Here is a 26,077-nt window from a genome sequence, read left to right on the forward strand (position 1 = left end):
ATGAAGATCATCTTGGTGTTCTCATTACACACATTTCTGCAGAACACGTCGATTCTGATGCATCGGCCAATTAGCAGAAAAGTTTAAGACAAGTGAGCGTCTCGAGAGATGCTGACATTCAGTGATTTTCTGTCATAACGGAGACCAAAGCAACACTCACCAAACACCGAATGAGAAACAAACTGGCTTAGGTTACACTGAATATAACCAGTTGGCCAGGAACTGCAAAAAGATGCAACATGCAGACCAATCATCTGATCCACAGCCAAAAGCTTCTTCCAAATGACACTAAAAAAAGTCCAAGTGGCAAACTGTTGATATTCCATCAAAACCAAATGTAAAAGTTAACAAAAATGACCCTAAAAATATATATAGTTCTGTGTCAGATTTCACAGTGAGACTGTCTAACATATGTTCACTGGAAAATGTAAGAAAAAAACACAAATAATTGTTTATCTGCATAAGTGCATATGGAAGCATCAATAAGTTTTTTTAATAATAACATGTATAATTAATTGTAATATTTAATTATATAATTATTACAATTAATTATGCATAATATATATTATTAAAAACTCTCTCTCTCTCTCTATATATAGACAATGTATAAACAATGGTGTATTGGACACAAACATTTGAGTTTAAAGAAGAAAAGATGAAAGTCTGTTGAAGTAAACACAAGATCATATTTGTGAATAAAATCTTTTAATTACTCTGTCTAGTATAATGCAAGAAATGTACACATTTGTATCTCATGGTATAAAATTTTTTTCTTAAATAAGCATTTTTCATTCATACATTTGCAGATGTATTAATAATTAGTCAAACCCTGAAGAGAGCAATGACACCAAACGAAAGTAAAGAGTTGGCGATACAAACCCAGCGCCGCTGTCCTGATTCGACGAGAGGAAGTATTGCTCTGTTTGCCCGTATGAAAGCGCGCTTTCTTTCTTCTGTCTGACACAAAATAAGCATTGTTCTCAATCATATATAGATATGTACATCAAAATATACGCTCTAGTTGAAAAAGGCCTTGGTTGAAGCTATCGGTAATGGATTATTGAACGTGTGCCGCTGACACAGACTGATGACATCATATCCTGGCATCCACGGTGGGCAGAGCTGGACTCCAGTGCACTAACAAACCTGCAAAATAAAGCACAACATCAGGCTTTCTGACAATTAAAAAAACAGGTTTTCTGTGAGGGTTGGGTTTAGGGTTAGGGGATAGAAAATACAGTTTTTACAGTAAAGACCATTACGCCTATGGGAAGTCTCCATAAAACATAGAAATGTGTCTGTGTGTGTGTGTGTGTGTGTGTGTGTGTGTGTCTGTGTGTGTGTGTGTGTGTGTGTGTCTGTGTGTGTCTGTGTATGTGTGTGTTTGTGTCTTGTCTGTGTGTGTCTGTGTGTGTGTGTGTGTGTGTGTGTGTGTGTGTGTGTGTGTCTGTGTGTGTTTGTGTCTTGTCTGTGTGTGTCTGTGTGTGTGTGTCTGTCTGTGTGTGTGTGTGTGTGGTCAGATGATGAAGATGAAGTGTTACAGTAGAGGAAGAGTCTTTCACTACAGCGGATGTTAAAAAGCCCTCAGAGATCCACACAGATCAATAACGGCTGCACGGAAAATCCACTCGACATGACAGAGTGAAACAGACGGAACGAGAGACCAGCGGAAATATATAAAAGAATATTCAGGGTCAATAGAAGCAGAACAGCGTTGTTAAAAGCTCCATCGACAGCATTTTCTGAGTAATCGACATCATGATTTCACTCACGCCTGACTGAAAACAAACACATTCACATCCTCTGCAGTGAATGGGTGCCGTCAGAATGAGAGTCCAAACAGCTGATAAAAACACCACAATAATCCACACCACTCCAGTCCATCAGTTAACATCTGGAGAAGACAAAAGATGAAACACATCCAGCATTAAGACGAGTCCATAATCCATAATAACTCTTCCTCCAGTGAAAAAGTGCATCTCCTGTTGTCTCTCTCATCAAAATCCAGCCACAGATTTGTTTAGAGCTGTTTTGTCTTGTAAACACTGCTTGATCTGCAGATTTCTCTCCTGATTCAGACCAGAATACTTTTCACTGGAGGAAGCGTTATTATGGATTATGGACTCGTCTTAATGCTGGATGTGTTTCATCTTTTGTCTTCTCCAGATGTTAACTGATGGACTGGAGTGGTGTGGATTATTGTGGTGTTTTTATCAGCTGTTTGGACTCTCATTCTGACGGCACCCATTCACTGCAGAGCATCCATTGCTGAGACACTGATGCAGAGACACATTTATACAAACCTGATGAACAAACAAACTCATCCTGATCTCAGATGAACTGAGGATGAGCACATTTTAGCACTATTCTTTTAAAGTTTATCAGTGAAATGCCATGTAAACATGATTTAGTTTGTTATATAGAGCTCAATAGAGCTTTAATTCCTTCCGTACAATAAGCTGCCATATTCAATTACAAGTAAATGATATAAAAACACTTGTATCTCTCTGTGTGGATGCAGATTTTTTCCTCAGTAATTTGGCCTAATACATGGCACATATTTACAAGCACAATTAAACCTAATCATCATAAAAAGTTTTTAATTACCTCAGGAAACACAAATCATCTTGCACACACAGAGTGTTGAAAAAATAATGCGTAATGTACATAAATACGGCGCTTTTAAGTTGTAATGCGTGTCCATCACAGGAATAAAGAGAGAGCTGTACAATCAATCCAGGAGCTGCGCGGGTAATTTGCATCTTCATTACAGAAGCTTTTCACTTACGCTGAGATCTCAGGATAAAGGGGTAATTAACACAAACTGCCCCACAATTTAAGAGTTTGCCTGAAAGCACAAGCATTAATTAAACATTCACAGGGGTACAAACACAGCGCTATTATAACGAGGCTCGTTGTGTTTGGTCAATGTGACCGGATCCACACAGAGCTCTTAAAATCTACTTTAAGACCTGCACAAATCAAATGAATAATATAATAATACAATCTCAAAATAATCAGGCTTCTCAAATGATTTTATTTAATTCAACTGCAACACTGTGAGTTTAAATACACAAGACATGTTTTATTCAATATTTACATGTGTATTGAAATTGGTTTATGCTCTCATATATCAATACACATGAAGTGGAGGTCCATTGATATTGGTTTTGATCATATTTGATAATGTGTTTAAAGAATGGCAATCAAAAGATTATTGTGCAGATTATACGTAACTTGAAGGTTAAATAATGTTCCTAGTCTTTCTTTTCTGTGACGGGGCAGTTCAGAGAGAAACTACAAGAGTTTACATTCATTTAAATGCCAGATATTGTTTTCTGTGTGACCAAAATACCAATAATAGCCAGAAAAAAAATAGATTTTATTCATAAATTAGCTTGAAATACACTGGGACTCTTATTTTGAAATGTCTTTGCTTTAGTATTTTTATCTGCTCGTTCAAAAAGATGAGAAACTTGAGAAACAAAATACAAATAATAACCAAAAATAAAAGGATTTTATGCTCAATATTTGTAATTCTTTGTAATTGTTTCTGCTTCAAAAAAAGTCTCAATGAAACAAAAATATATATATATATTCTGTGCATATTTACTTACACATTTTTCCTCATTAAATCTTGTAAAAATTCAATTAATTCAAGAAAAAAGCAACATGGTGTTGAGATCATTTTTTACAAGTGTTATTTTAGTATCATTCAAGTTTTTATTAATATTTTGAATTAGTTTTAATTTGATTTATTACCATTTCATGTTCATTTTAGTTAGTTTTAGTAATTTAGTGTTTTTGTCATTCTTAAGGGTTTTATAAGTCAGTGTTATTTTAGTCTAATTGAAATACTATTATAGTTTATTAATATTTTGATTGTTTTAATATGATGTTAATATGATGTTAATTTTAGATAAAGTTTTAGTAATTTTGTGTTTGTCATTATTTAAATTTTTTTAAATCAGTGTTATTTTTGTGTAACTGGAATGTTTTATTAATATTTTGACTTAGTTTCATTTTTTCTTTATTTTTGTTAAAGTTTTAGTAATTGTGTTGTGTGTTTTTGTGATTTTTATTAGGTTTGTTTTTTAAATATCTATATAGTTTTTATTATTTTTTTTTATTATTTAGAACTTCAAGTTAAACTAAATTAAAATAAAAAAATAGCTGAAATAAAATAATTTTAAATGATTGTTTATTTCAGATGAAGTAACAAATTTTATTTCAAGTAACAAAAATATGTGTATTGTTTTAGTTTACTATAACAACACTGTTTTAAATGTCTATATCGGTTTATTCATTTTAATTTTGGTTAGTGCATCCAGTTAAACTAAATGAAAATGAGAAAATAGCTCAAATATTTTGTAATATTTTATTTCCTTTCAGTTAACATTTACATTTCATTTAACACATATTGTATGGTTTATGTTTAGTTCACTATAATAACCTGCAGCCCCCGTGTCAGTAAAAGGTGTTGCATGCATTTGTTTTTTAAAGCACTAAAAAACACTGAGAAATTCCTGAGAAAAGCTTCATACATACGATCCATCCTCATCAACAAACACAACAAAGCAGAGCTACAGACAAAAGCGAGGGAATGTGTGAAAGCGGCTCCAGCTCATCTGAATGAAAGGAAGCATGCTCTGGATTCTGAGGACAGACTCATTTATCTTACAAACACACCAGTGGAATTAATGCAAATGCTATTGGTTTCCGAGCGTACACTAATTTGTATTTAAATTGTGTTTTGTGTCGGAGCTCCTCTCGCAGCCGTCACCTCATAAACACATTCAATCCCATCCAGAGATAAACAACATTTCAGCAAACACTTCACTGACCTTCATCTGTGTGATAAAATCACCATGATTTACAATCATCAGCTCATGCTACTCATTTCACATACAGAACAAAATGATGAAAATTATATAAATATTAAAATGCAAGAAGCCTAACTAACTCTAACTATTAGAGGCCATTCACACAGAAGGTATTTTTGCATTTAAAAACATGAGACGCAGGGCAGTGGAGGTGAAAAAACTTAGCTTCTTCTAACTTATATTATGTTCTGGATCAATCTGACCCACAATGCATTTGTGAGATGCTGGAAATACTGGTTAACCAAGGATGCTTTCTTGAAATTGTGAGACTATTTCTCATTTAGAGTCAGGAACTGGAAAGTTTGGACTCTCTGATTTACATTTATACATTTGGCAGACAATTTTACTTGAAGAAATGTGTGCTACATTGAAGGTGTTTTATCAGTTCATCCATGTGCATCAATCATGATCAGGATAGCACATAAAAAAATAAAATTAAATGTAATACAAAATACTTAGAATACTCTTTCAGGAAAAACAACATTTGTCAAATACAGTTTTAAAAATGTTCTAATGTGTGAGAGGTATTAATGTTACAATTTAATTTTTATTTAAGTAAAATTGTAAAAGAAAAACTACATTTTAAATAAAATAAAGCAAAATATTTAAATTTTGTTTATATTTACATTCATAAAAATGGTTTTGGTAATATGTAAGAAGCATTATTGCTAAAAAAAACATTATTTACAAATGACAAAAAACATTATTTTCATCGTTTTTATTATAAATTTTAAATAATTTTAAAATAAATATTTATATAAAAATAATTTAAATAATTCAAAATAAACTGTTTATAATATTTACATTTCATGAAACAATTGTTTAACAAAAGCTGTCAAATACAGTTTTTTAATGTTCTCATATTTACTTTTTTGCAATGTGTTAAATACTTTTTATAATATTCACGTTTTACTTTTTTGTAATGTGTGTGTTACTGAGTATCATCTTCATCCATTTCTTTTTCTCCTCGCTCCCCTTGTTAAGTGATCATTAGGGCAGTAGACTCTAGAAGCACTGAGTGCTCAGTTTATCACAGTGGCTCTTGATCAGAAGATAACATCTTTCTGATCTCTTCTCTTGTACCTTTATGTCATGTAGTTTGGAGTTTGTTACAATTCTTTTGACTCGTCATATCTCTAAAATTTAAAAACAAATCTACATCTAAACATATAAAATAAGGCAAAATACTTGAAATACTGTGATATTCACATTTCACAGAAAACAATGGTTGTTTCCAGCAAAAGTTGTCAAATATGGTTTTTCAGTGTGATTTTTGGTGCACTGTACTGAATTGACCCAGAACATGATGATCATACCCTGAATGTATTTGAAAAGAAGTTAGAAGTAGAGCAACATGAATTAAAACAAGTGCTCCAAAAACAGTCTGAACGACACGAGCACAGCGCTCAGAGTCGTCATCTAATGCATGTTTGCAGAGAAGAGCCATGAAAACACCACATGATGTGCATTACAGCTTTTATCATGGCAGAAAATAAAATAAAGATGAGCTTGTGGAGATAAAGCCGTTGCACTAATTCCAGCTGGCAGATATTTCTGATATTTTATTGTTCAGAGAGAGAGAACGAGCTCAGTGAAGCAATGGACTGATTATTCAGGAAAGCGTGTTTCTGTCGTCCAGCATCAGCATTCAGACGGAGGAAAAAACGGATCTCACTGACGGAATATTAACTATTAATTCCCATTAAAAAAAAAGAGTCAGAAGAAGATGATGATGATGAAGAGGCTGAAGTGATGTGACTGCGTTTTAATGAGGCTCTGAATATTTGATGGCTGCGTGATATCCGAGCCGGAGAGAGAGAGAGACTCCATCATCACCGTGAGCTCTTCACAATCACAGAGATCACTGACGCGATCATCAACATCAAATATTACACACCTGGAGAAATTAAACAGGACTGATGCTGCAAAACCCATGTTGATAAAGTTAGAGGTCCTAACTGAAGCACCAATACATCTTATTTTAAAGACTCAATAATGAACATTAGCTGTAATGTTCTCACCCTCAGTCCCCAGTGTGTCTTCATCAGGTTTGTAGAAATGTGTCTCTGCATCAGTGTCTTCTCCAGATGTTAACTGATGGACTGGAGTGGAGTGGATTATTGTGATGTTTTTATCAGCTGTTTGGACTCTCATTCTGACGGCACCCATTCACTGCAGAGCATCCATTGCTGAGACACTGATGCAGAGACACATTTCTACAAACCTGATGCAGAAACACACTCATCCTGATCTCAGATGACCTGTTCTTTTGAATTACAGTAACATTATCAATCTGATGTCAGTGACACTGTCAGACGAGACCAAACCTGAGCTGAATTGATCTGAATATAATCTTCTGAATAATGGAGTATTTCTGTGAGGCGCAGCAGTAATGAAGTCCTCTCTGGAGGTTGCTCACCTGTTTCTCTTCACGCCGCTCTGCCCTGTGTGTCTCGTCTGGACTCGGCGGCTCGCGCCAAACTGTCGGCCATCAGAGCTTCTTCCAGACTGCGGCGCGCCTGATGCACCTTCAGCTCCTGCTCCCTGAGGAGGAAGAGGAGGAGAGCTGATGAAGGCTCTGACCTGGCCTGTCAATCAAATCCACAACAACAGCGGCTTTCTCTTTTCTTCTGAGATGGAAGAGCTTGATGTGGAACTCCATGCCACCTTACATTACACATTTTAATACTTATACCTCCTTTAAGTTTCACCTAAAGATGTGGTTCATTGAGAGTCAACATTAATGTTACAAACTAAGTTCTGCTTTACTAGCTGAGATTTTGATGCTATATACAGTGCATGAGGTTGTTTGGTTGAGTGCTGATTGAATGATTAAGGCTACTGTTACTTGTCTGTATGTTGCTTGAGTTATCATTGAATCCATCCTCTGCACCTCAATAACTGTCTGGTTCAGCTCAGCTACCAAATCTGACCTCAGAAGACTACGGAGGGTAGTCCGGACTGCTGAGCGAATCATTGGTACAACCCTCCCCACTCTCCAAGAACTGTACTTATCCAGAGTGAGCAAAAGGGCTGGTAAAATCACTCTGGACCCCTCACATCCAGCACACTCCCTCTTTGAACTGTTACCGTCTGGTCGACGCTACAGAGCTCTGAGCACCAGAACGACCAGACACAGGAACAGTTTCTTCCCTCAGTCAATCCATCTCATGAACACTTGAACTCTTAACAATAAACATGAAACACACAACACTATCACACTTTTTATTTTTTATTTAACATACATACTTATTACATTTCAAACTTGCACCTAACATACCTGTACATACTGAATTATCTATTTTGTATATTGTGTTTGTGCTATTTTTAATATTGTCCATTTTGTACATTATTATTATTTTGTTTATTATTATTATCATTATTATCTGTGTCCTGTTGCTGTCTCTCTGTTGCACTGTGGAGCTTCTGTCACTAAAACAAATTCCTCGTATGTTCAAACATACCTGGCCAATAAAGCTCATTCTGATTCTGATTTATTTTATTTCAAACCCAAAAATGTTTATTAGTTCTAGTTTTTGATAATAACCCTGATGAGCTCCAATGTTGTTTGTCTCAAATCTCAATCTGAAATGTATTTATGTAGGGCTGTTCTCCACAGACTGTTTTAAAGCTGAAACATTTTCAGAAGGTTTGGTTCCAAATGTTCTTCAAACCATCTTTTGTGTTCCATGAAGAAATAAAGTGACAGGAATGATCATTTTTGGCTGAACGATCTCTTTAATGGGAAAGGTCAGAGAAGTGGAAAATGATGATGAAAAATTAAATCGTGACTGTTTGGGTTCAACGTTTCTAAGTGTCACTGAGGGAAGATCCTGTAGATTCCTGCAGATGCTGCTGTCAACAGATGCTCATAAACACACACACACACACACACACACACTCATGGAGGTTTTTGTCGCAGCTCTTACGAGACGTTGGAAGGAGCGAGCATTTGCTGCGCGTTTTGAATGATAATGATGCACATGAAGCGGCTGACAGTCCTGCGTTTCCAACACAAGATCTGCACTGAACACACGCTAATGCATGCCATACTATTACTGTCCTGCTCATATGAACCTCTCAATCGCTTCCTTCTTAGAAAATGAAAAACACAGAGAATGAAATCTCTCCAGCCCTCACAGACAACACACATCTCTAATGCATGAGTCTGAACACACACACACACACACACACACACATATGCTGCATGTGTGTGCATCTACTGCCACCTTGTGTTTTGGACTGGAAAACTGTCTTAAGACATTGAACTGGTAGGAGAAATATCAGATTATTATCCATCTGCCAGCCATATTTCAGTATGGAAACATATCTGTGTCAACAATAACCAACAATAACAGAACTATTAATAGACAACAACGAAATCATTATAACAAATTAATGAATTATAAAAAATAAACAAATAAATAAAAACATTTGAAAATTAATAAAAAAATATAATTAATAGTTTTAAAGTGTATTTAAGTAAACAAATAAATAAATAGTTCATTTAAAAGAAACATAAATAATGCATTAATTAATCAATCAATTAATTAATATAATAACACTGTAAACGAATTTATTTATTTATATTTATAATTCATTTAAAACAACTAAAATAATTAAAACAAAATGTAAAATGAAAAATCATTAACATTTTAAATCATTTATATAAAATAAATGCATAAATAATTCATTGCAAGTAAGTAAATAAAAGTAACTAAAAGTTAATATAATTTAAAAATGTAAATAAATAATAAACAATTAAACATTTAAATAAATAATTTAGAATAATAAAATACATTTTAAAATACATAATAAAAATTATTAAATGTAAAAATAAAACAAACAAAATTAAATCAAACGTAATAATAAAAATAATTTATTTTAAATAAATATTTAATTTTCTCCAGGAGAGAGAGATTGTGCTCCATTACATTCATCCCAGGCCCGGATCCAGAATAAAATCGCTGAGGGTGCTTCTTATATATATATATATATATATAGTGCCCTCCATAAGTATTGGAACAGTAAAGACAAAATATCTCTGTTGGCTGTGGAGTCAAGACATTTACAAATATGATTAAAAGATGAATATGAGACAAAACTACAGAATGTCACATTTTATTATTAGCCGTTTCAACACATACATGTTTTACCAGCTAAGAAGTTCAGCACTTTTAGAGTTCATCCCACTCATTGATGAGAGCATAAGTATTGGGACAGTTGAACATAAGGCAGATATAAAAGATTAAAAGCTATTATTTAGTTGCAGATCCCTTGCACACAATCACAGCAGTGAGTCTGTGACCCATAGACATCACCAGACTCTTGCTCTCATCCTTTGAAATACTTTTCCCAGCCTTTAATGCAGCCAATCCCAATTGTTGCTTGTTTTGGGGAGTTTCTGCCTTTACTCTCCTCTCCAGCTGCTGAAATTCATGTTCAATCAGATTTAAATCTGGAGATTGACTTGGGCAATCTGAGACTTTCCATTTCTTTGCTCTTATAAACTCCTTGACTGAACTGGCAGGGTGTTTTGGGTCATTGTCCTGATGCAATATGAAGCACTTCCCAATGAATCTGGTGGCATTTTCTTGAATATTGGTAGGCAAGATGGTTTTGAACCCTTCCAAATTCATTCTGCTACTGTCATCATACATGAAGTCATCAGTAAAGTTGAGAGGGCCTGTTCCAGAGACAGCCATGCATGCCCATGCCATGACACCACCTCCACCATGCTTTACAGATGAGGCTGTATGCTTGGGATCATTGCAGTTCCCTTTATTTCTCCACATTAGTGCTTTCCCATCACTTAGATAAAGGTTCATCTTTGTCTCATCGGTCCATAAACACAGCTCCAAAACTCTTCTGGCTCACCTTTGTGCTTTTCTGCAAACTCTACTCTTGTCTTTCTATGTTTGGTGCTGGTCAGAGGTTTGCATCTTGCTGTGTAGCATCTGTAATTCTGTGTCAAAGTCTCCTGAGGACAGTAGATTGTCAGAGCATCACCCCAGCTTTCTGGAAGTTGTTGCTGATTTTACAGACACGTCTTTTAGGGTTCATTTTCACAGTTTTTATGATTTGTCTGTCATCAGCTACTGTTGTTTTCTCAGCCGATCAGGTCGTTGTTGGTTGCTGGTGTCGCTGGTGGTTTCCAAACTCTTGATTTCTCCATGCCCTTTGTTTTTGCTAGAGCTCTAACTGACTTCCTCTTTTCTTTTAGCATCCAAATTGCTTGCTTTTCTCTCAAAGTCAGCTCCCTCATCTTCATCCTGGTTTGTGTGTGTCGTCATCATCGAATGCAAGATTCAGAATACAGAAGTAATGGATATAACTGATACGACACATTCCCTGCTTTTAATATCTGAAGAATTAATGCAACAGGACACAGCTGATCACTTAGAAAGACCTGAGAGGAAACTGCTCCAATACTTATGCTCACATCAGATAGAGGGATGAACTCTAAAAGTGCTGAACTTCTTAGCTGGTAAAACATCTATGTGTTGAATCACCCAATAATAAAATGTGACATTCTGTAGTTTTATCTCATATTCATCTTTTAATCATATTTGTAAATGTCTTGACTCCACAGCCAACAGAGCAATTTTCTGTTTACTGTTCCAATACTTTTGGAGGGCACTGTATATATACCGCGACTACACTTAGTTATAATGAGATGATTTGTGCTGAACACAACACCTGAACAAAAACTCCAAATTTGAGCTCGGTGAGTGGATTAAAACTTAAAACGCCTCTGATTCAAGAAATCAATAGATATGTCTGTGACTGTTTACACTCCTCAACGCTGCAAAAACACATTGAAATAGAAACCGATCTCCAGTTTGCCAAATCTTTAACGGAGGGTGCTATTGATTTCGTTTGAGGGTGCACCCCTGTAGAACCGGGCCTGATTTGTCCCTGATCAGTCCGACTCATTTATTGAAAGTGAATCTGCTAACCAGCGTTTAAGCACTGCACCACAGCACAGGCCCAGCGTCTCATCAGTATGCTGAAGAAACTCTAAACAACTACAGCAGGAAAATCTTATTTCACTTGTGTTTTTCAAACAGCAAGCATCCAATTTAGCGTCGGAGCCGGAGTGAAATGACTCTCGCGCATCAATCTCAGGAGAAGCGGAAGGGTTTCGGCTCGGCGTGAACTGTGACACTGATTCCCTGCGCCGATGAATACAGAAAACATCCACCTCACGGCAGAATTAACAGAGCGGATGAGCTCAGAACTTTATCACAAAACACTGGCAATGATATTTCAGTGATACACTTACTCATGAGATCACGCAGTGCATTACAGGGCAATTAATGCATTAATATTTTATAATGCATTATATATAAAGGCTTCCAGTATTTCTCAGTATTGTTGCTGTTAAATTAAAAGTTATAAATAATTTTGTTAAATTAAATAAAGCTGAGCAAAAATAAAAGATAAATATTAGAAGACAACTTTAAAATGATTAAATACTTGTATGTCATTATAATGTATTATAACTGAATATTCATGAGATCATTATTAGGTGCATTACAAGGCATAACTAATGCATAACAATAATGCAATTAATGCATTAAATTAATAGATGATCAAATATTAGATGAAAAACTTAAAACTGCAGTCCGTAAGTTTTGCCTCGTTGTCTCCCTCTCTGTTGGAAACCTGCGATTGCAGTTACGTGTGGAATTATCTTCATTACATGGGTTCTCCAGCGTAACTAATGCATTAAAATATTTTTATAATGCATGAAAAATTAATGTTATAAAGTTACACATTTGATGTTTCATATACAGTAATGTGGCGTAACCCTGACGATGACTTTGACCTTTGACCTGCCAGAGGTCTTACCGTATGTCGTCGTCTGTGACGGTGAAGGCTTTGCAGAGCGGCTGCGACGTGTTCAGCCATATGGCCGGGTTTTTCTCGGCCGCCGAGGATGTCTGACCCGTGATGGGCGCCGAGCTCATGTGCAGAGCGCTGGCGATGGCCGACAGAAGCGTCTCGTCCGACGAGTCCGGCCCGATACCTGCGCCACAGCACCCACATTAGCCAGCCATCGGCAAACGCCATTCAAACCAGACCCAACCAGCCTTACTCTGTAAACCTTTGGGCAGATCCATCGTCCTGAGCGCTTCCTCCGACACATCCGACGACCGCAAGCCCTTCAGACGCTTCTCCCAGAACAGCTGCGCAAAACACACCAGACACCAATCAAGACTCTGTGAAGAACACACTGCTGAAATCTAATTAAATATCTCCCTGCAGCACAAAAGCAGTCATCAGTAACACAGGTATATCTGTAGCAATAGACAACAATACATTGTATGGATCACAATTATACATTTCTCTTTTATGACAAAAATCATTAGGATATTAAGATCATGTTCCATGAAGATATTTAGTCAATTTCCTACTGTAAATATATCAAAACTTCATTTTTGATTAGTAATATGCATTGCTAAGAACTTCATTTGAACAACTTTAAAGGAGATTTTCTCAATATTTAGATTTTTTTGCTCCCTCAGATTCCAGATTTTCTAATAGTTGTATCTCAGACAAATATTGTCCAATCATAACAAATCATACATCAATGGAAAGATTATTTATTCAGATTTCACAAACTTTACCCTTATGACTGCTTTTGTGAAATACAATAGAAATACAAAAACACAAATGTTGCTTAGACAACTAACTGAAATCAAATAAGTTTAAGTACTAAAACTGAAAACAAAAAACTTAAAATAGAAATATACAAACAAAAGAGCAAAATCACAAACTAAAATTAAAATATTTCACTTAAAGTTCATTCAAAACTAATTAATACATGTTAAAGTATTAAAAATATTTAAATAATAAAAAGTAAACATTTAAAAAAAGAAAAAAGCACAAAAATTGTTAAATGTGTAAGATATCAGAGACTGAATCAGACAAAGTTAAGATTCCATCAGAACATCGATTCATGAGGAGCTGAGATTCAAAGACGGGCCTCAAAGCTGTAACAATCTAGTCTGAAGCAAGCAAACTAACCAGCAAGCCTCTTTCACAGAACAGCTTACAACCTTGAGACAAAAGAACACTTATAGATAATTCTAATTCAGGAAGGAGACCGTCAGATTTGTTGCAAGTAATCAAGACTGATGGTCACATGTAAACCTGTGATAGGAAATCACGAGCTACAGACTCTCTTGGGCAGGTCTTCCCATACAAGACAAAGACAGACTTGAATTCCTTTGTCTAAAGAACATGCCTTCGTTCTCCATAGAACTACACAAAGACTTTCCTTTTCATATGCACATAAAATCATCCTAAAAGGACATTTCTATGCAGAACCTCATATTATGTTTGTAACCCACACATTTGACTATCCTTGTTTTAATCACTCATTGTTTACATCCTTTTATTCTTTTACTTTAGTTTCTTGTCTTTCCGTGGAGTTTCGTGTTGATGACTAAAACTCAAATTTGAATTAAAATTTGAATTGAAATAAAAACTGAAATAAACACTGTTATATAAAATAGGCTAATTCAAAACAAATTAATGAATGTTAAAGTACTATAATTACTAAAACAGAAATAAAAAAATTAAGGCAATGTAGAAATACATTAAAAAATGAAAATGACAAAAGCATTTAACAAAACTACTAAATCTTAAACTACAACTGAAATGAAAACTGAAAATACAAAAATAAAAGCTCATTCAAAACTAATTAATAAATAATAAATATTAAAATTAAACTGAAAAAAAAAATTGAGGCTAAAAAGAAATGTTTAAAAATGATAAAATTACCAAAAATACATAAAGTTAGTAAAACCAACTAAAATTAAAACTGAAAATATAAAAAAATTATATTTTATATATTATACACTATACTTACAAAACAATATTTTATATTATTATACTAATGCATTATAATTATATGCTATATTATGATGTATTACATAAATATAATAAACACAAAAATAGTATAAATAACTGTGTATGAAAATGTAATTTTCCCACTCTGTCCTTCACGTATAAAAGAAAGTCAAACACTTTGAATCGACATGAAGGATAATGAGTAAACGATAACGATCATGATAAATGCTAAATAAGCAGATGCTGGCCGCTCTTCACTAACATTAACATCTTCAAGGCTTATAATGAATCTAATTAGCCACGTGGTGGTGTTTCAGAGTCTAAATGAGGTCATAATGAGAGCAGAGGTCTGCTCCGAGTCCGGCCTGGAGGAGTGTTTGCTGGTCAGACATCAGCGGCGGCCCGCGGGACACATAAACCCAACAACCTCATAAACACAGCAGGAGTTACTGAGACACAGACAGCTTAAATACAGCTGGGCCACGAGCACCGCGGGACCCGTAGAAATAAATAAATCCAACCTCAGATATATTCATTTACATCCACCACCTTCACAAACTAATGACACGCATCAACTACTGATCTCTCTGCTCGCCAGGATGTGTGATAGCAAAAATACTGTAAAATAGATCAATATTACTAGAATGTAAAACAGCTGTTTTCTGTGTGAATATCTGTTAAACTGTAATGTATTTCTGTGATCTGCACATCATAAATGCATGGATTAATTAATAAATAAATCTCACATCATATATGTGAGAAAATATTAGTATTTTCTAATAATATAGGAAATAGAACACAATCAGCAGATTTCCTTTGCAATTTGCATAAACTATTCTGACTTTATTAAGATATTTTCTGGAGCAGGCATCATATCTGAGAGTCTAGAAAACAAGACTCAGAACTGCTCATTATATGCAGCTTGACATGTGATGAATGTGAGTGTATTAATGAAAACAGAACATCCATCTCTGCTCATTCTGTCTGCCAAACCTCCAGAGAAAAACTGCTCCTTCAGCATCCTCTACTGGGGAATAGAAGATACAGCTTTAAAGCGCAACTAAATGCATGCTTTATTTCAAGAGTATTCCAGAGAGAGGAGTAATCATTTGAATTATAATTAATACTTATACATGCAAGTACTGATTAATATTAATTAACTACATGTACTTACTATATGATTAGGGTTTAGGTTTGGTTCAGGGTTACTTGCATGTAATTATACGTAATTTATTGTTATTATAATAGTAAGCACATGTAACGTGTAACAAGGACACCTTAAAATAAAGTGTTACCATTATTAATACTTCTGGCCAATGTAATATTCAGACTATACGGTCTAATTATGGCTGTATTTATGCAAAAATGTACAACAGGACGACATGAAACAAGCTTCAGCTCAGGTTTTCAGTCATTGTAATAAAGCTCAAATATAATATAAAAACTAGAAGAAAAACTTAAAACTTAAAATGTTGAATTAGCAATCAACTGAAGTAAAAATAAGTTTAAGCTGAAGTTCTAAAATTGCTAAATACATAAGTGCTAGATAGAAATATAAAAAACGAATAAAAATGAAAGCACATGACAGAATTACTCAAACCTCAACTAAAATTGCAATTTGATGGAGCTGAAGTGATTTCTTGTTAAATACAAACTAAAACTTAAAAATGTTTTTGGTAACTGACAAAACAAAACATAAAATAAAATAAAATAAAATAAAATAAATTAAAAAAATTAAATTAAAAAATTAAAAATAAAATTAAATTAAATTTAAATTAAATTAAAGACAAAAATGAAGGTAAATAGGAATATTTAAAAACAAATAGAACTGAACAAAGTGAATAGCAAAATTGCTCATTTAAACCTGCAAACTGTGAATGAAGTCACCTGTCGCGGCTGCTCCGTGGCTCTCTGGAGGTCTGTCTTGACTTTGTTGTTGGGATGATTGACCACTTTAGTGACCGGCTGTTTGAAGATGGAGGCTGTTTGTCTGATGGGCAGCGCCGTGTTCAGATCCGGCTTCCCCTACAGACACAGAGACGCATTTACAAACTACTCAACCAGAAGTACATCAGGATCCAAACGCTGAAAATCTGCCGCTTCGGTCTCATTTCAACAGGAAAATACACTAAAGGCTTTAGCACTGAAAGATATTCAAAACAAAGAAAACTTATTATGATGTAAACAAACAATCAAACACATTTTGCACTATATTTCTCCGAGACGAATCAGATGAGTGAAAGTGACGGACCGAACTGAACTCAAAGATCTGGTCAGGAGTCAGGACAACTGCTGGACCGTCTGGAAAAGGGCATTCATACAGAGATCTTCCAGAAGAACAGAGCGGCTGATTCAGCTTCATATCCGTCCTCAAACAAAGCTGCTCACACTTCATCAGTCAAACCAGTCTCTTATTAATAGACTATATACGTCCTGTTGCTGATTGCTGTTTTGTGAATTTTGAGGAAATATTATGTACAATAAGTGTTCATTTAAAATAAATTCAAATTCATTAATACGATAAAAAATAAAAATGAAATTTGTTACAATGAAATAAATTAAATTCAAAATAATAAAAATAATACAGTTCATTAAAATAAATAAACAAATAACTAAATAAATTTCATATAAATAATAAGTATGATCAAGTAGCCAATGCTGATTATGTTTAGTGAATATTTAGGAAATACTATGTACAATAAGTGTTTGTTTAAAATAAATAAAACAAGAAAATTCAATAAAATTAATAGAATAAGTAAAATTCATTAAAATAATAAAATTCATATGAATACAGTTAATATACATGAATAAATGAATGAATAAATAAATAAATACTGTAAAAAGGAAGATTCCATTCATTCTTGATTATAATAGAAGAATGAGTGATTTTCATATGTTTACAGATCATTCACATTCAGCTCCGTTCTGTTGGTCTACATCACACACACACACACATACATACACACACACACACACACGTTCACACACACACACACACACACACACACGAGTGAGTGTGTGTGTGTGCAAGTGTGTGCAAGTGTGTGTGTGTGTGTGTGTGTGTGTGTATTTGTAGGGCAGAAGTGTGTCATGGGGCGAGGCGCGTCACCACACCTCTGTAACATCCGAACACAGACCTGTTCTGGAAGTTATGAATGCATGATCTCAGAAATCTGAGCCAAACTTTTCCTGCCTCATCAGACGTTATGACTCATAATGACGAAGATTTTCTCTTTCAACCAGCTCATTAAGGGCAAATGAAGAATACAGAGAGCCTGCTGAACAGAAAATGAAAGCATATGAAGGTTGAGATCCTATCAGAGTCCAGAGAGAAGTGCCCAGACACGCTTCACAGGATCAGCAAGCAGAACTACAGGACGGACGAGACAGCAGCTCAGCTCAGTTTCACAAACCAAACTGGGTCACATGCATAAATGTTGGTTTGAAAATGTATTTAAAAAATTTAAAATTTTCTTAGATTAAATGAACTCACTTTGCCAATTTACATGCATTTTCTCTGATTGGGTAGTTATTTGATCATGAAAACATGCAGTAAAAATACCCTTCGGAACACATCTGAAATTACAATCCGATTGAGGCTTTTATTTTTAATTTTTTTGAATCCACAAAAATCCCACTCCTCCTAGAACTGTAAAAAATAAAGGTGAGAGAGCATGTTTTACTAGCTACGGTAGCCAGATATCAGAGCGCTACAGCAACACACAACTCTCCACGCATCTAATGGCAAGCTCACACTACGTGATTTCTGGCTGGATTTTGCTGTTGCGGACACATTTCCAGAGTCTGCAACAAAACCCCTGGATTACGACCAAACTGGTGCTCGTTGCGGTCACCCAAGCTTGTTAAGTATGAGCAGGTCAGCAATGTGATCCCAAGCTGTCTCAATCCTGTTTGATATTATCGCACGTGATCTGGTAATGAGTGACACAATGACAAGATGGAACTAATCCAGCCAATCACAGTGCAGATGGTCTTATCGTGCATCTTTTTGAACAGAAATGAAAAGCCACATAATTAAATTAATTAAATCAACTAACTAGAAATAAATTTAACAAAGGCATAGATTGTGTATATAATACCACGTTTCATTTTACTGTTTAATTACTTCCAACTCTTTCTGCAGTACAGACGGTCCCTGTCTTCCAAGCCATTGTTTCTATATATTCTCTTTTGTCGTGGTTTCTTCTTTTTTCTGATAAAATAACTGCACAGACCAATTAAAGGATGAGTTGATCGTCCATGCTTGAAGAAATGGCCTATAATTCACTGTAATTTATGAGAAAACGTATTTTCGCTGATGGTCGGGAACGCCTCTTCACCAAATGTGTTGTAGTGTGTGCACCTCATCAGTGTTGTGTAGTATGAGCGTAGCTATAACAAGACGACGACAGACGAGACGAAACTTCCTTGCACAGTGATTCGGCTAGACTTCCATACATGTAGTGTGAGCTTGCCATAAACACAACTGCGCACAACTCCACGCAACTCCTTGCATCTCCACACATTTCAAAACTCCTCACTACTCCATGCATTTCAACACAACTCCACCCATCTCCATACAACTCTTCACAACTCCATGGAACTCTATGCATCTTCTCGCAACTCCACACATTTCCATGCAACTCCACTCAACTCATGATGATGGATTTTTCATTTTTAGGTGAACTATCCCTTTAAATACTGCTGTACATCACCAATCAATTTCGCTATAGAAGATGTCAAATACAAATATTATCACACAGGTATTTCCCACTGAACCCAATGAACCAAATGACCTGCGAGATTGCGCTGTGTGTGGCGTTCTGAGAGACTGAGATGCTTGTGTTGTTCAGTACCTTGCTCAGGCTGAGGTAGTCGCTGCGCAGTCTCTGCTTGTTCTTCTGCATCTTGCTGGGCATCATCTTGCCCGTGCGGAAGTCGAAACATCCCAGATCCACAGAGTTCCCGAGGTAGCGGGATAGCTGCGGTTTACTGCGGAACTTCTTTCCTGTGGGACTGGAGCAAAAAACATCAGCATCAACACAATGAATGACTCAACCTAGTTTATTCTAAAAACGTAATCTTCTGGCTTCAGACTGAACATGTTCATAGTGGTGAGTTCTGCCTGGGCTGCATTGATCAAAAATACAGTAAAAATTGGGAAATATTTTTACAATTTCAAACAGCTGTTTTCTATGTGAATATGTGTTAAACTGTAATGTATTTCTGTGATCTGCAGCTGTATTTCCAGCATCATTACTGCAGTCTTCAGTGTCACATGATCTTCAGAAATCATAATAATATACTGATTTACTGCTCAACAAACATTTCTGATTATTATCAATGTTGAACACAGTTGTGCTGCACAATATTTCTGTGGAAACTGATACATTTTATTTTTCAGGATTCACAGATGAATAGAAAGTTCAAAAGAACAGCATTTATTATTTTAACATTATAAACTGTCACTTTTGATCAATTTAATGCATGCTTGAATAAAATTTCTTTAAAAAAAGTCCTTCCGACTGAAAACTGTTGGTAGTGATACTATTAAAAGCTGTATGTTTTGGTTGTTGTAACACCTGCGCAGACGCACATGACTGCGGTCACAGCTGCTGAAGAACAGAAATGAAAACATACAGATCCACTTTTCACATGAAATCAAAACTGGCTGTAGGCTCTATCATCTTCATGTTCCTGACTCTTACAAACATAAAATACAAAACAGCTGACATCAATCCCTTTTATTATTTCAAACCACCTTCATATAGAGACATTTTCACCACCCAATCAATTCATGATATCAGACAATGAAGTCCCATCCTGCAGTTTCTCTCAGAGACCCGTCATATTAGAGAGGTGGAGTGTGCTGTGAGAGTTGTTTCTTGTTGATTTGAATGTTTTCCAGCCTGAGACTAAAGCGCTAATCTTCTCAGATAAGCTCTGGTCCGCAGGAGTGCTGACCCTTGGACTGACCGCAGCAGACCAGACTTCATCAGGAGTAGTTCACCTGCAGTGACCGCTGTACGGCTGACACGTCCACACCAACTTACTCGCCCATTACGTAACGTCATATCAGCAGCAAAGGCTATTTTCATGGCAAACAAATTGGAGAAATTGAAATAATCATAATTCAAATTTATCTTTTTTTAATATATAGCACTTTTCACAATACATATTGTTGCAAAGCAGCTTCACAGAAAAATGCATGTTTCAATCCATGTTTTCTTAAATGATTAAGATGCTACTATAGTTTGATTCTAAATATTTTGAATTTGTTTGAATTTATGTATTATCTGCATTTTCTGTTGTGTTTTCTGCTTTTTTTAATGTGTCTATATAGTTCGTTTTTATTTCAGTTTTGGTTAAAGTACATCAGGTTAAACTAAATAAAAATGTTGTTTTGGAAACTAGCTGAAATAAAATAATATTTCAAAAATGTATTATATTTCAGTTAGTCAGTATTCTGTATTCTATAACAAAAAACTTTAATAAATTCTAATTATTATTAGAATTAAAATTATTAAAACAACATTTTACTACAAACAAATATTTCCAATAAAATAAAAATATAAATGATATGAATTCTATTAGCTTAATATTAATGTGAAAAAAATAATAATTTATTGTTTTGTTTGTTTTTTTAAGTTGTAAAATATTGAAATGAAAACATTAAATAAAACAAAAAAAAACATTCTGGAGCATATTTTACAAGGAAATACTATTTCAGCCTGTCTACTTGCCGTTTCTTAGTATTTATTTGTGAAAATTACAATTAATTTCTGAGAGAAAACTGCTTAAAAGGCATTAGAGCAGGAGAAGTCTTTTAAAAACATCAACCGATGAGATTTGTAAATAAATCAGTTTAAAACATGAGAGGAAAACTGAAGTAATAAGTGTAAAATGTTTTATTTAACTGAATCACTGCAACACCTTCATCTCCAGCGTTCCTCTTCAGGTTTCGTCCGTAACGTCTACAAAACACAAGTGTCGGCACATTTCTGCCTCCAAACTCAAAAGCCAAACCCTGCCGTGTGGAAACCTGCCAAAATTCACCTTATGACCTTTGAACTTCACATAAATAAACCTGTATTCTGCAACTCTGCTTTGGATCATCAGTGTGAATCTGTCGACGTGTCACACACACTCTCACAAACACACACAGGCGCATGCGTTCTGGCCTGATGTGCAAATCTGCAGTAACGCTCTGGTTTACCCCTTTTCACCACAAAGAGGACAAGAACATGGGGACACACACTGCCACAGGCAGCACAGACAAAAATACACTTTATAGCGCTGTAGTTACAGTAATAAGAGCAGTAAACAGTGAAGACGGTGGCGAGATGATTATCAGTCTGCAGCACTGCTGGATGAACGTAAAGCACTGCAGACGCACAGAACCTCCACTCATTCACACTCAACACAAACACGCAGAAATAAAACTATCATTTCCAATTAGAATGTGTGTGCCTTTTAAAATCTTCCAATATCACAAAAACAACTGATCTAATAAATAAAGCGACACCAGTTAGTGCATTAAATTTTGCTGGCATTTTTATCCAAAATGACTTGCAAAAGATGTTTTTCTCAAAACATGGCCTTTTAAAATGCAATATAATTAGCAGATGTGGCCAAACTGCACCAGGAAAAGAAATATAAGAGAAATAAATACTCAACAAAATTAAAAGGCAGGAAATGTAACTTATGATTAAAATAATACAATACAAACATTTTAAATATTCTTAAAAACATGAAATGACACTGATTTAAAATTCAACAAATTTCATGTGTTTCATTTTTAATCATGCTTCATGTTTAATTACACTCATGGGTGGCACTTAATATGAACATGACATCTGTTTCCAATAAGTGTTGACATATCATGAATGTAAATCGTTTGTTAATGCATGTAAATGTGGTCAAATAAGCTCACTGAGAATTACAATAATTAAAAATCAGGAATCTAAGCAGGATTGACAGCATATGAGTCATTACACTCGTATTCTTTAATTGCGAGGCTGCAAAACAGCGAGAGTAGCAGAGCAGTGCAGCCAGTGAACGCTGACAGCGGTGCGGTGAGAAGCAGAGTCCACAACAGAGACGGATGAGCTGAGTCAGAGATGAGTCAAAACCGAGAAAACACACACACTTGCACACACACTCTGCCTTTAACACACAGTAAGACACAGTGTGCTAACCGCAAGCTCTGAGAGTTTCTGAAAGCTGATATGAGCCGAGGCCGAGGCACAGAGACACCAGACGCTCCAGCAGGCGTTTCCACTCGTCGTCACACAGACAGACAGGCAGATGGACAGACAGACGGACTGATGGACAGACAGACAGACAGACGGACAGACAGACAGACGGACAGACTGATGGAGAGAAGTACAGACAGACAGACTGCCGGAGAGACAGACGGACAGACAGACAGAGAGACGGACAGAGGAACAGACGGACAGAGAGAGAGACTGATGGACAGACACACAGACAGAAAGATAGACATACAGACAGACAGACGGACAGAGAGACTGCCGGACAGAAAGACAGACAGACAGACAGACAGACTGCCGGACAGAAAGACAGACAGACAGACTGCCGGAAAGACAGACGGACAGAAGGACGAACGGACAGACAGAGAGACTGATGGACAGACTGACGGATGGACAGAAAGACAGACAGACAAACTGCCAGACAGACTAACGGACAGAGGGACAGACAGACGGACAAACTGACGGACAGAAAGACAGACAGACTGCCGGACAGACAGAGGGACAGACAGACAGACAGATGGACTGACAGACAGACAGACGGAGAGACAGAGGTACAGATGGACAGAGGGACAGACGGCCAGATGGACGGACAGACAGACAGATGGACTGACGGACAGACAGAGGAACTGACGGATGGACAGACAGATGGATGGACAGACAGACAGATGGATGGACAGACACACAGACAGACATACAGACAGACAGACGGACAGAAAGACAGAGAGACTGCCGGACAGAAAGAAGGACGAACGGACAGACAGAGAGACTGACGGACAGAAAGACAGACAGACTGCCGGACAGACAGAGGGACAGACGGACAGACAGACAGACAGATGGACTGACGGACAGACAGAGGTACAGATGGACAGACAGAGGGACAGACGGACAGACAGAGGAACTGACGGACAGACAGATGGATGGACAGACAGACAGACGGATGGACAGACAGACAGAGGAACTGACGGATGGACAGACAGACAGACGGATGGACAGACAGACAGAGACGGATGGACAGACAGACAGAGGGACTGACGGACAGACAGACAGACAGACGGATGGACAGACAGACAGAGACGGATGGACAGACAGACAGAGGAACTGACGGATGGACAGACAGACAGACAGACAGACGGATGGACAGACAGACAGACAGACAGAGGGACTGATGGACAGATGGATGGACAGACAGACGGACTGACGGATGGACAGACAGACAGAGAGACTGACGGACAGACAGACAGACAGACGGATGGACAGACAGACAGAGACGGATGGACAGACAGACAGAGGGACTGACGGACAGACGGATGGACAGACAGACAGACGGATGGACAGACAGACAGACAGAGACGGATGGACAGACAGACAGAGACGGATGGACAGACAGACAGAGGGACTGACGGACAGACGGACAGACAGACAGATGGATTGACGGACAGACGGACTGATGGACAGACAGACAGACGGACAGACAGACAGACGGACAGATGGATAGACGGACAGACGGACAGACAGACAGATGGACAGGCAGACAGACTGACGGACAGACGGACAGACAGACAGATGGACAGGCAGACAGACGGACTGATGGACAGACAGCCATATGGACAGACGGACAGATGGATAGACAGACAGACTGACGAACAGACAGACAGATGGACAGGCAGACAGACGGACTGATGAACAGACAGCCATATGGACAGACGGACAGATGGATAGACAGACAGACTGACGGACAGACAGACAGATGGACAGGCAGACAGACGGACTGACGGACAGACAGACAGATGGACAGGCAGACAGACGGACAGATGGACAGGCAGACAGACTGACGGACAGACGGACAGACAGACAGATGGACAGGCAGACAGACGGACTGATGGACAGACAGCCATATGGACAGACGGACAGATGGATAGACAGACAGACTGACGAACAGACAGACAGATGGACAGGCAGACAGACGGACTGATGAACAGACAGCCATATGGACAGACGGACAGATGGATAGACAGACAGACTGACGGACAGACAGACAGATGGACAGGCAGACAGACGGACAGACGGACAGGCAGACAGACGAACAGATGGATAGACAGACAGACTGACGGACAGACAGACAGACAGACAGACAGACGGACAGATGGATAGACAGACAGATTCCATCTGACTGACCCGCTTCACACAGAGTCACAGACTAGTTCACTCAACCAGTTACCAAAACACAATTAAACAGCTACTCGTTCTCATTTTGACTCCATTCCTTGAAGGCACAGTTCACCCAAACATGATCACTCTGTCATCATTTACTTGCCCTCATGACGTCAAAGCTGCATGACTTTCTGTGGAACTTAAACTCAGATGATATGCATCAGACCCACGCTCTCGGTCACCATTCACTTTCATTATATGGAAAAACACAAGCATTTAGAGTGAATATAGCTGAGACTGCCACTCTGCTGAACACCTTGTTTTTGTTTTTTTGTTTTTTAGGGTGAATTATTTAACAATTCCATAAACCAATATATATATATATATATATATATTTGATACTAAACAATCATTCACTGCTTATTTTATCAAATCATTATTAAAAAATGTATTAATAAAAATGACGAAAGATTAATTATTTCATAGTTATTATTTGTGTAGTTTAAAACACCCATTTGCAGTGTAAACATTTTGTTTTTGACAAGGTAAGAGGTCAAAGGTCAATAATGAACTAACACTAACACATACACAAATAATAACTGTAAAATAAGATAATTGTTACCATTTCATCAGTAATCATTAATAAATAATTTATCAAAAAATTAAAATATTTGCCATAATTATTTGCAATAATAATTTACTACAAATAATTACTGTAAAATTATTTATTAAATTACAGTAATTATTTGTGTCCAGTTTAAAGTGTTAACACACCTGTGTAAATAAAAAATTACCTGCAATAAAAAAGTACAAAAAAGTATTATATAAAGATTTTATAAATTATACATTTAAAATATATATAATTTCTATATAATTTATAGATGACAGATATGTATGTATGTATATGTATAT

General features: G+C 36.5%; 1 protein-coding gene across 1 annotated transcript in view; it reads right to left on the bottom strand.

Annotated features, from left to right (window-relative positions):
• Nucleotides 1–690: 690 nt before the first annotated feature.
• The window catches only part of LOC306869423 (methyl-CpG-binding domain protein 2-like), a 29,613-nt gene continuing 4,226 nt past the window's right edge, over nt 691–26,077 (bottom strand). Inside the window, exons 2-7 of the mRNA XM_079416193.1 lie at nt 19,601–19,760; nt 16,632–16,769; nt 12,985–13,075; nt 12,738–12,915; nt 7,303–7,427; nt 691–1,146 (exon numbers count right to left, since the gene is read on the bottom strand). Of these exons, the coding sequence (XP_079272319.1) occupies nt 7,313–7,427; nt 12,738–12,915; nt 12,985–13,075; nt 16,632–16,769; nt 19,601–19,760 (682 nt within the window). The 3' untranslated portion in view covers nt 691–1,146; nt 7,303–7,312. The remainder of the gene's footprint in view (nt 1,147–7,302; nt 7,428–12,737; nt 12,916–12,984; nt 13,076–16,631; nt 16,770–19,600; nt 19,761–26,077) is intronic.

This window comes from Barbus barbus, assembly GCF_936440315.1.
Source record: "Barbus barbus genome assembly, chromosome: 5".
Classification (NCBI taxonomy): Eukaryota; Metazoa; Chordata; class Actinopteri; order Cypriniformes; family Cyprinidae; genus Barbus; species Barbus barbus.